The 12,861-nt window shown below is 31.2% G+C and overlaps 1 protein-coding gene across 1 annotated transcript; it reads left to right on the forward strand.

The window, feature by feature from the left end:
• The first annotated feature begins 1,050 nt into the window (after positions 1-1,050).
• On the forward strand, positions 1,051-3,956 carry LOC128173484 (glycoprotein 3-alpha-L-fucosyltransferase A-like). Its single transcript, XM_052839185.1, has 2 exons — positions 1,051-1,250; positions 2,601-3,956. The coding sequence occupies exon 2, from the start codon at positions 2,612-2,614 to the stop codon at positions 3,740-3,742; it is 1,131 nt and encodes a 376-aa protein (XP_052695145.1). The 5' UTR covers positions 1,051-1,250; positions 2,601-2,611; the 3' UTR covers positions 3,743-3,956.
• The last annotated feature ends 8,905 nt before the right edge of the window (positions 3,957-12,861 follow it).

Raw genomic sequence — 12,861 nt, forward strand, 5'->3', positions numbered from 1 at the left:
GGTTAGCATTTATATTTCAAATCATTCTGCCGGGGTACATGGGAGAGGTGGTGGGTGGGTTAATGTGCTATGATAATTCATTGATTGTTAATAATTATAAGATATGATTTATTAAGATTAAACCGTACTTCTTAAAATGACAATTAATGGTGTTTAACAGTAAGTTGGTACAAAAGTCGTGTGTAATTTGCATTTCATGATAGTAAGGCTCGCATTTTTGTATGCATGTATACATGTTGATCATGTATGTGAAACATCAAAATAGGAAAAAAGCTGTTTTAGACTTGCAATACGATGTTTACAAGAAGATGTAAAGTATTTTTCATTTCGAAAGAGATCATTTTAATTTCAAATGAGATCTTAAACATACTTCATTGAGCAAAGTTAATATATTCTAAAAATTTGCACCACCGAATTATTTCATCCGACAAAAAGACAACGAAGATTTCAAAGACTGGATTTCATAAAATTTAAATTACAAATATTTGAGAACAAATACTTTTCTGTTGAGAACAAATACTTTTCTGTTCAGCGTACTTTTAATATGCTGAGAGGTCCTAGTATGCATAATGTATGCCCTTGAATTATTATGAAGTCCAAGCAAAGTTTGTTTGTTGATATTGCAGTAACAGTCAAATATCAATGGGTATTTGCGAAGGTCATGACATCATCAATCAAAATCAAAGACCATCCGGTTTCACGTTATCATTTTGTTGACTCTTTTCTCAATGGATTGTGCAAAACATTTTTTTTTGAAAGCAAATCTTTTTTTCAAGAACAGTTAAATTTAGGTGTCACTTATGGTTTATAAACCAAGCAAATTTACTTAATATTCAATATATTTTTTTTTATTAAATACGTTTTCATTTGGATAATTGCTCCCTTTAGCCATCGTTTTATATTTCTTTACTTTAATAAAGTGTTCAAACAAGATGAACTTTTCCTCCGACTATAAGACGCTTGCTCTAATAATACATTAATGTGTGCCATCATTTATGTCTTTATTTATGTGATCGGCTGGTTACAAAACGACAAAGTTGCCTACAAAACTGGGTTTTTTTTATATTTCTGATTTTCTGCAGCCCTGTTGTAGTCCTATAAGGAAGGCAGGTACTATGAAATATTATTATGGAATGATATCGTTCAATGAAATCGTTCAGTGATATCGTTCAACCAGACGCTTTGAAGCTATTGCGAAGAGAGTGTCAAGGATACTTATTTGGAACACTCCATTTTAAAACGATCATAAGGTAAGCTATATCAGTATACATATAATAAATGGCACTAAATATATATTAGTATTAAACTAAAATGCATTTAAACACCTTTTTTCATAAACAGATTGAATTCAGAAAAAATGGATTGTTTTGCGTGACGATTTAAATACTGAAAATCAAAGTTAATATATGAACGTATTTTGAATATCATCTTACTACGTTTTAAACCTTTAATTTTTAAAGTGTGTATAAGTTAAGGGAAAACATCATTTCATATCTAAGGTAGGGATTGCAGTTACAGCCTACATGGAGATAACTCACAGATTTTCATTGTGAAGTAGCACAAACTACCCTTTATTTAAGCAACGACAGCAACAATAAATTGACATTAATGATTTCAGGTTTTCATTTCGTTTTTTTTTTTACTTTCATAGAAAAAAAAACCAACAGAATACAAGCATTTTATCATTTTCATGATTTTGAATAGTGATATAAAATCAAACATAGATAACACGTATATATATTAAGACAGGTTATTCATAAAATCGGTGGACTTTAAAATATTTCAAATAAAATGATTTTGTTTACATAATTTTAACAAAATTTAGACAGTTGTTGCATTTCATTCTATTTTTGAATAGTTAAATAAAGACAAAAAAATGAATTATGATATAAATAGTGACTTTTTTCACAATTATACCTCATAGTCACATATAAAATGTAAATATTTTAACAAAATTATTTTCAATTCATAAAAATGAAAAAAATTTGAAATCATAAACATTAACTTTTAGTACTTTTAAAAAAAGGTCCGGCAAAATCATTTGAATTTCATTAGAAAATAACGACTTTTGTATGTGAACGGAATTGTATGTAACCTTGATACCATTCCCAAAAAAAGACAAGCCGCAAATCTTACATTTAAAGGGCTCGATGGTTGTGGCCAGTTTCAGACTATAATGAACTCCTTTGAAATAAGAGTCACAAATAAAAATATATAGGAAAATATCAAAATGTAAAATATATGGATATTTCTTTTCATTTTTGTCAGTTTACATGGAATGAATAATGTACAATGTATATAATTAATATAATATAATGCAATATCTAACCTTATATATGTCATCTCTACAATACTTTATTTAATAAATACCGGTACTAAAATTCTAAAATTCTTATGAATCTTTCTTTTTCAAAACTTTCCCCCTCGAGATTTTAGAAACCGTAAGTAATTGCGACCTGAATCGTTTTATGGATGCTTTAGAAACATAGAGTCCTATGTTGAAATACTAGTTATCTAGTTAGTTACAATATTTGATTTGCATGTGATCACAAACAAATTTAAGAACAGTAACTGTTATTCACAAAAATATTTTCATTTAGATTCTTTCGAAATGGAACCAATAAAGAACATTTTCCTTGTCCTTGGTTTCTCTGCTGTGCTTGGCATATTCATTTTTGGAGTTCTCGAAACCCTAGAAGAAAGAACAATTATGTTCATTGCACCCACAATCAAGAGAAATACAGCTATTAAAACACAGGCCACATTATCCAATGTGAAAAACGGTTTTTTGTATAATAAGACGTGGGTAATTTTATGGTATAACATTCCGTCTTATCTAAATCTCTACGTAAAGTATTCTAAAATGAAAAAGTGTGAACATGTGAGATCAAACTGTGTTATATCAACAGACAACTCTGATATCAATAACAGTAGTGTTGTGATCTTCACACATTCGTCTCTACCAGATTCTCCTCCCCTGAAGAGTAAATTCCAGATATGGATGTTTAATACTCTGGAAAACAAAGCTTATACACAGAGGCCAACTACCGCCTGGAAAAATCAATTTGAATGGATCATGTCTTATCGAAGAAATGCTGACGTTCCAAGACCGTATGGTAAAATCATTAGACTGGACAAACGTTTAGAAAGAAATTATTCTGAGATTTTTCGACAAAAGACAAAATTCGGTGTCTGGATGTCTGGTCACTGCCCTGTTCCATCTCGTCGTAAAATATACATTGAAAAGTTGCAGAAGTACATACCGATTGACACGTTTGGATCATGTGGTAAGACAAAGTGTGGGACTCGAACTGTGCTAAAGAATGATTGTTTAACGAATCTTGCTAGGGAATATAAATTTTATTTTTCCTTCGAGAATAACATATGTAAGGATTACTCTACAGAAAAGGTTTTTAACTTGTATAAAAATGATTTCAACCTTAGCATCATACCGGTTGTAAATGGTCCTCCCCAGGCAAGTGAATATTTACCTAAGGGAACCTTTTTAAGTACATTGAATTATGCTTCTCCAGCGGCGTTGGCAAAAAAGCTTAAAGAAATCGGATCAAGTGAAATTTTATATATTAAATATCTGAAAGAAAAAGATAAATACAATTCATTAGATGAACCTGAGATTTTTCGAGAAGCGATATGTAATGTTTGTCAGAAACTAGATAAGATGGAAGGGAACAAAATTTTGCCAAAAGCGGATATGATAGACATGTTTAAAAATGATTGTTAAGTTACCATGTTTTTTTTCTGTTGTGGCATGTTAAGGTCAAGATCTATTAAATGATTCAAGAGTGTCTTTTTTTTTAGCTTGAACCATTATGAAGTCATAATTGATTTTAAGAATCTTTTTCTCGTATTTTACGGCTTTAAAATTGTCCAGAATTCAATAACAGTCCCCTTATTGGACACGAAAGCAGATACAGTAGTGCACATATGTATTTTGTTTTAAAATTGAAAGAGGTTTGAACTGACATTGTTCATATGATTTTTTTGTACCTTTCAATTTAAAATAAATAAAAATCAACTGAAGAGCCCGGTAGGGCGAAAGCGCTTTAGATAAAATTTGTTTGAGCATTGTACGTATTCTTTGTGGTTGGGTAGATTTCAAAATCGTATGAAAGACCTATTTGTGATCACTGCTTCGGCAGTGAGTTTCTACTAGACTTTGACCCGCGCGTGCACGGGTTGACATTGCATATGATATCGGACATTTACGAAATAAATAAAGCGACACACCGTATTGTTTACATTTCAATAACCAAGCTTTAAGCCTGCAATAATGTTATTAATTTCATTACACTCTGATTAGTTAGAATAATCTAACAGTGTCTCGTAACAGGCCTTCACAACATTTAAAATGCCTCCCATATGCACGTAATGTAGCAAAAAATTGCAGAATAGACTTGAAACGATTTTGGAGAAATTAATGAAGCCATATTGAAAATAACAGTCAAATTATTCAAAGCAAACTATTTTGAGGCTGTAAATACCTTTAATTTAATTTATATTAATGAAGAATTTACCACTTTTCCACCAACGTTTTTACTAGCTTCGAATTTACATACCATGTTGACATTGGGAACTCTCGGGATTTGAGTTAGAGATATCTCCCGTATGCCCTTTTATGAACAGAATACTAGTATATGACAAATGTTTAATGAAAATATACACGCATTTGTAATTTCGTTTCTGTGAGATTTTGTCCATGCAAATGTAATATTGCGGAAACATAAACTAAAGAGCCTCCCGTGATTTAGCATAAATGTATTGCGCATGCGCTAGTTTGTAAAATTAAAAAAATCCAGATGATTTCCGGATTTTTAAAAGAAATTTTCGTTGATTATTATGATTAAGCAAACCTTGATTGAGAAAAAATAAAAACAAATTGGTAATCTTCAAATACTAATGATGTTTAAAATATATATATAACAAAAAGCAGTACTCTTCCGATTTCTCGGTAGTGATGCCCAAAAATTCGAGTCTATTATTGTATTATAGTAGTATAGATTACGATTCTGTTTATCGTTGGTATACAGTTGGCAGAGTTTCGTATAAAAATATCTTTGAGCATTGCACCGAAAATACCTTGATATTTCTTGACTATTCACACGCCTTTGAGTAAAAAATCAATTATTCAAATCGCATTCGTTGCTGGAAATTCTTAAAGCCCCAATCGACAAAAGTTTTTTGGGTTTTTTTCAATGCATGAGATGTCAAAATTAATTAAGACCTGTTCAAAACTAATATCGATAAGTTCTTACAACAGTTTGTTGAAATATTTACTCAGTGAGCAAAGGTCATCATTTGTTTGATCGTGTCGTTATTAATGTACTTTTATGAATAAAAAAAAAATATATGGGAAAAACCCTTTAAAGATATAGTCCAAGGACATTTAAACCGACAGTTAAAATGCGATGCTTTAGTTTTTGTAAAAAAAAAAATCCACATGCATTTTTTTGCTTTGATGTCTAATTCAAGGGGCAGTCATTTCTATAAAAAGAATAAGGAAACATTCTTTTACTGTTATAGGACGATTATCATTTTTAATTTTAGCATGATCAAATCCACTTAAGCCTGAAAATATACAAACCCCACTTTCTCCCCAACGGAACGCCATTTGTGTCATTCGTAATGGTATTGCACAGCACAAACATCAAACATGGCTATGATTTTATTAAGCAACCCATTATCTATATTTTCAACCACTCTACACGTGGTTAAAAACGAGCGATAACTCTGTTCTGAATATTATCGTTTAATATAAATAACCGTTAGATGGTGAAAAGACATACATCTTAAAAGATGTTCATGTTTTAACATAAACCCAAGTAGGATATGCTATGAAAAACGACAAGTACTTACGTATTTTGAAAATATTATCCGAACACTTTCCACAAGAACTGGACAAATCTCGGTGGAGTCTCGTGAACTTTCATTCGAGCACCTTTGGATTTATTACATACTTAGCAACAATAAAGACAACATTCTGAACACATTTTCACGGGTGTTATTTTACAATGATTCACAGTGTTACAACAAAGAAACACCCGCAAAAAATGTTACTTTTTTAAAACCTGCTACCTGGTGAAAATGGAATTGGTGACTGATGAGGAAGGCGAGTGCTGCGAGAATTCATTTAAGGCTTTGTTATCTGTGAGTCAGAGTAACAGTTGAGGTGTCGAGAAAGTATGACACAAGAAAGTGTGTCTTACATTATATTTATATTAATGTCACATGAAATCCAAGTAGAAGTCCACTTGATATTCGTCTAAAACAGCCTTTATACAATTTACACGTGTAAAACAGCCTTTATACAATTTACACGTGTAAAAAAGCCTTTATACAATTTACACGTGTAAAACAGCCTTTATACAATTTACACGTGTAAAACAGCCTTTATACAATTTACACGTGTAAAACAGCCTTTATACAATTTACACGTAAATTAAGCATGGATTTATATGCGGTTAACGTAAATTCCAATTGCCATTTATTAGTTTTCTTTTGTTTTTATTCTTAATCAAGTTTGATATTAAATTCATAAGTTTTCTTTGTATTACGGTCCGTAAAAGTAGAAAGAGATTATTAAGACTTTTAAAATCCTATACAACGCAACAAAACACGCTCATGTTGAAACATATAGAGTAAAACATATAAGTGTGATAACTTTCCTACCAATATTTTATACTCAATAGAATGAACATGTTTTAGCATAGAACACTTGCATTATTAAGTTTCAGTTGAAATTAATTCTATTCCCTCATCATACAACGGTATGATACAAATGATCAATTTTTAAAATTCGAAGAGAGAGGAAGAGAGATCGAGAGATCGAGAGATCAGCATTTCATTTTTTCTGTAGGAACTCATCTTAGATCTCTCATGTCTACCTTCTCCATTGTCTAATACCATGTTAAATGTGCTATAATTTTGTTAAAGCATAAGAAAAAATTTGCATAACGAAGTGTTTAAAAAACACGAATATTATTGATAAAATAGAACTTATTAAAGAGCATTATAGTCTTCAATCATAACCATTAGAAATGAAAAGTAACACACAATTATACAAAGTTTAACCTAATTTTCATTGTAAAAAAATAAAGCACTGAAAATTAAATTATTGTGGAAAGTTAGAACTATCGTCATTTGACTTGATTTCCATTTTCTTTCCTGAATCTTAAAAAAACCCCACTCATTTAACTTAATTAATTAATTTTGCTCTCTGTCTCCAAAATTTAACCTGTTTTTTAAACTCAAAAGGAATGGCTGAATCTGAGGAATTAATATCATAATGTCTTCTTGCTACATATCTATGTCAAAACACATCTAAGAAATATATTATAAACGAATGTCGCACTTACTTAATTTTAATTATTTAAATGTGTACGAACAACGCTCAAAAAAGAAGTCAAAAACGTTGACATCAATGGACATCTAGGAGCACTGGGCCTTCATTTAATTTTGTGTGCAGGCAGGAAAATCTCTTATGAAATTAAAAGGCTCTTACATACACTGTAGATGCTGCTATCTTTTAACAAAGGTTTACACTTAGACTCACAGACGTTGAAAGAAAGAAGAACTGGTATGTTGAGCTCTTTCAGCAACCAGACCCCCATACAGGTCTGATTTTGCACCTATGGATTTCGCTTTTTTTCGCTAAAATCTAAGGTCAAAACTGCGTGGACAGAGATTTTTAGACTTAAATGATCTACGATATGCTACAAAATACATTATACAAAAACTTGAAAAATAATGGTATGAACGTGCATTTTATAAATGGGTTAAATGACTTAAACGTTTAGGGACCTTCAGGTTTACTTTGAAAAAGTGTTACAGGCTTTACTTTCAGTTGTTTGACGTCACCTGACATCATGGAAAAATGAAATGGGGCTCCATAAATCTAATTCATGCAAGGTTATAACCGCTGTATCATTTATTTTATTTTAAATTTCAATTCATATGATTTTTTTGCATACTTATTTTCAATTGATAGTCTTTAATAAACATACGCCATCTTACGTTTTGCCGCAATTCACTTTGTCCGCGAACTTTTCTAACAACCCCTTGCACATGTACTTCAATGCTTAGGGTACACAACGAAAATGTTGATGTCAAGGTAAGGTTATCGATATTGAATACAATCAATTGTGTGCGCACTTTTATGATGCGATTTAAAAGAATTACGCTCTTTGAACATTTTATTGAAAGTAGGTTGATTTTTTTGACTAAGTGTTTAGATAACTTTGATTCTTTTTTTCATTGAGGTGATTTTTTAGAATTGAATTGACATCCTATAACACCTTGTTGCATATAAATATTGATTAGTTTTGCCTCTTGAAGTCATGACATGCTCAATGTAATTGCAAATATCTTAGTCTCGGTAAGTTCTCTCTGTTAATTCTAAATTTTGCTACTACAATGTACTGTACAAAAATGTAACCCTCTCTCTCTCTCTCTCTCTCTCTCTCTCTCTCTCTCTCTCCGAAATCAAAATATAACCTCACCTCGACATAAGCAAAGTTTTATATAGAATTCATTTGCATGTAACCGTAAGCTATTTTTATACATTCAAAAGATAAAAATAAAATCCAGCCATATATTGACAATAAAAGAGTCGTCACTCCTTTGCAATGTGCAGCAATAAAACAATTTATTTTAGAGTCCGTTTTTGTGTGGAAGATCTCCTTTTTTCTTTGGCGCAAAGCTCTATTAAGAACGGCTTTGTCATTTATGTATAATATTAACACATTTAGTATAATTCATTTCAAAGGCGTAAAGTGAGATTAAGATAATGATTGATGATGAGTGATGGGTATTTAGATCGCTGGTTAAACACTCGGTTTTTAGGAATATTAGAATTTATGCAATGAATTTTGTTTGGCTAAAAAAAAGAAATCATTAGGCTTGGCGAGAAATGGCACAGAAGGTAAAAACCTTCAAGTTTAAAGAGTTTGACCATTGAGAATTATGCATTTCTATAATTACTACACATACTGTGGAATCATTTAAACTCATGGGGGCCAATTTTTGTGGATTGTTGGTTTTTTACTTATTCGTGGAGATTTAATTGCGTGGGTGCGTCAGTTTTGTCTTTTAGTAAAAAAGAATACTCTTTCTATTTTTTTTTTCGTTGAGGATATAAATTCGTGGGCAAGGGCTACCCACGAATGCCACGAAAATTGATCCACCACGAATTAAAATGACTCCACAGTATATCTGTGTATGCATAGTTCATATTATATAAACGCTCTAATCTAGAAGTCTCGATGCACACAGTGCACATTATGGATACCGAATTTCTCCAAAGCGTTTCACAAAAACTCAAAAGCATATGAAACCTTATCAAATAATGGTGTGGCTTTGGTTATTCTTTATGTTTCCCAAATGTAACGAACAAAGGGTTACAAGTTAAATATTACATTGCTCGATAAAATCTTGGACCTGTTAAGTAATAATATCGCACTAGACTTACGTTAACTTGCCAAATAAAAACAGGTACATGTGAACATGTAGGTTTTTTACAGCCATGTTACACAAAACACCAACAGAACAACAACAAGACCAAAAAAAATTGTAACGACATTTTTAAATTCCCAACTAACATCTTTTCCAGCGACAGCCATATCAAAATACTTACCGATTTTGAGTTGTTAAGCAAAAACTTAATTACTTAATTTACTGGATTCCTATTCACTGGTATCATAATCTCGGAGCCTTTGTCTAGCGTTGACTAACAAGTGAACACGTCAGGTCAAATTCTTGTCGCAAGCGACTAACTAAAAATGATGGAAGCCCCGTTGGTTTGACTGATGCACATTATCCAGTTGTTTCGAATCGCATGTGGTCTGAAATCGACCAATTTCTTTGCTTGTGTGGGTAAAAAAAAAGGAAAGTCGGAAATGAATAAAGGTCTGTCGTGTATATCAGCCCAGTCGTAAAAAACGAACTTAAAGAAAATGTAAACTAAATTCAGATAAAATAAGGATCTGAGAAATGAGAGTTGTCCTTCTTAGAACATTGAGATCTACTGTTATAGGTTGCTGATAATAATGCAAGTACAGATTTGTTTTCTGTAAACTGAACATGAATTTGATGTATATCAAAGTGATGAAATTTCTTTTCTCGGGATAATACATGTAGTTTGATGCCGCTGGAGATGATAATATCCCTCAATATTAATCTCGTTTCAAATTTTGTAGGCATATAAAATCAGATGTAATGACAGTTTATAAAGTTTTGCCAATATCTACATAATTTCTATGAAGCTTGAATTTTTATTCAAAGTTGTAGTAAAAAACGCGGTCTTGAGTGACGGAGCGCTCAAAGTCTCATACTTTGTAAACTTTTCACAACTGGTTTCTAGAAGTTAATTTTTGAAAATAACCAATTAATTTCAAGGTGAAATATCAAAGGTCAAATACATATAGGAATTCATTCCTTGTTGAACATTAAAAAAAATGTTCCTAATTAAAAATGAATCTGATATATATTGCATAACTATTCTTCTAACACATCACTTCTAAGAGAACCAATGTCAAGGTCAAAAGACAAGGTCACACATTTAAAAACGGGATCTTTTCCAATTTGTTTGTCAAATTCATATAATTTAAAGGAGAAGTAACGCTGGAAAGGGGAGGTCGATTCCTTTCGATATGAATAGATTGAAGGTTTTATGTGAACTTACGACATTGGTTAATGTTTTAAGTGTCTATATATTATGATTTTAAAGGAGTGGTGAAAACAGACATTTCGTACAATAGGGGTTATAAGTCATTTACCTTTTCTTGATTGGGGCTGAAAGGTTCTATTTTGAAAATCATGATATAGCAGTAGAATTCCAAGAAATTACATCCAAGAAATACATTTTCTACATCCTCCGTAACAAATAGATATGATAACTCATTAATATGCAAGTTTTGCTTGACCTTGACTTTAATGTTATTTTGATCGGCCAAGGTAGACAAAGAAAAAAAATCTCCCTTCAATGCAATTTTGTGTATATATCAGGTTTTGTCACTGGTTACATTCTCTTGAAAAATAAAAAAATAAAATAAAAATAAATCTTTTTTTTCTCTTGTGTTGTTAAGCTGTATGGGTTTCAAAGTTTGTTTTCCCCTGTAACTCACTGCCCGTCATCAAAATAATATTTTCAAATTCAAACGTACAAAGAGATGTTAAGAATTTAAAGAAGTTTTCTTTTTTTCTTCTTATTTTATCCCTTTTTTGTAATTTTCTGTCAATATGGCCTTATAATCCAGACATTCACGAAAAACAATTTTTTCTGGAGTATTTCTATTGAAAAAAAGAATGTGATACTAAACGAATGCATGAAACACTGTATCTTTAGCAAATATAAATATTAGTTTTTTAGAATACTGAATGCATTTTTTATGAGACGAACTATTTACAATATGATAAACACAATTATAATACAAATATATTTATTCGGGATGTAAATGCGCTCAATATCATTCACGCCAATTCATTCATTCGTATGACTGTATAAAACATATATACAAGAATATAATCTAATCGTCTGTGCTTATCATATAGTCAAACGGTTAGTTATCTAATTTCATTTGCAATTACATGTAGGTTTAAAGGTTTATTGCACTTGTACTTTCTCCTAGTGTAAATTATAGTTCAAAGCGTTTCCACAAGGCGGGATATAAAGAAAAAATAGTGTAAGGTTATTACACATACATATATTCTGACAAAATCTAAAAAGTTCACATCAAAGATAGAAAGTTACATCTTTTAGTAAATTTATATATTCCTTTACACTTTAACAACCGCTATTCTAAAATCAGCTTGCATAAAAAATGATCGAGACAACTATGAATAAATCAACATATGTGAATTAAACAAGCGAGAGCCATTAAGTATATTCTAAATAAACAAGAGGCATATGGGGCCACATCGCTCACCTGAGCAACAATGGGCGTTCAAAAGATATTGTGCCATATGGCCCTCGGTAGAATAACAAAAAATGAATATTGTAAAGTATTCGAATTTACACTTATTTTTGCATACACGTAATCTTTGACATTGTACCTTCATGAAATACTGTTTTACACAGATTAAGAAAATCCTACGCAAGATATAGAACTAAATATTTGGTAGGGGTACACTGTCATATAACTTCTAATTCCCTGTATTTTCGTTCTGCCCCCCTCCCCCACTTAATAAAGCGATCAAAATATATAAGAGCATATAGGTACATTTTCTTCCTCAACTACTTACTAGTTATTGTATTATTTTAAAATTTATAGTTATTGTATTTTATCTAAAAAATCCTACATGTATATATGTGAAGAAGAAAATTGCACCTCAATGCGCTCATTTTCTCAAATTAAAAATATTCAACACTTTAATTTGTCTTCTCCATTATAATTAAATGACTGTTGTTTACCTCGCGTTAACTCGTGAATTTTATAACTTTACTCACACTTGATTGATGAATGAGATTGGCAGATTAATAACTGTTAATCTTTTGTTTTGCCCTGGCCCGGTCATGCCTACCCATTTTACCAAGACTCATGGATGCTATAAATTGCTTGAAACACGCCTTTTCTTTCTTATTATTTTCGTAATAACTCAGATTTGAAACAGAATTAGCCCATAATTTTTGCAATTTATATTTTCCTTCCCATAAAGATTATTCATGCTCAATTTCGTTGAATTTGCCTCAGTAGTTCTTGAGAAGAAGATTTTTTTAAATGCACCCCCCCCCCCCTTTCTTCACAGTTTTGAGGTTTTCTCCGTTTTCAATGAAAATTTTTCTTTCATTTCTGCAATTTATATTCATCTTTCCATAAGAATGCCTTGAGCCAAATTTGGTTGAATTTG

The sequence above is a fragment of the Crassostrea angulata genome, chromosome 2, assembly GCF_025612915.1.
Source record: "Crassostrea angulata isolate pt1a10 chromosome 2, ASM2561291v2, whole genome shotgun sequence".
In the NCBI taxonomy this organism is placed as follows: domain Eukaryota; kingdom Metazoa; phylum Mollusca; class Bivalvia; order Ostreida; family Ostreidae; genus Magallana; species Magallana angulata.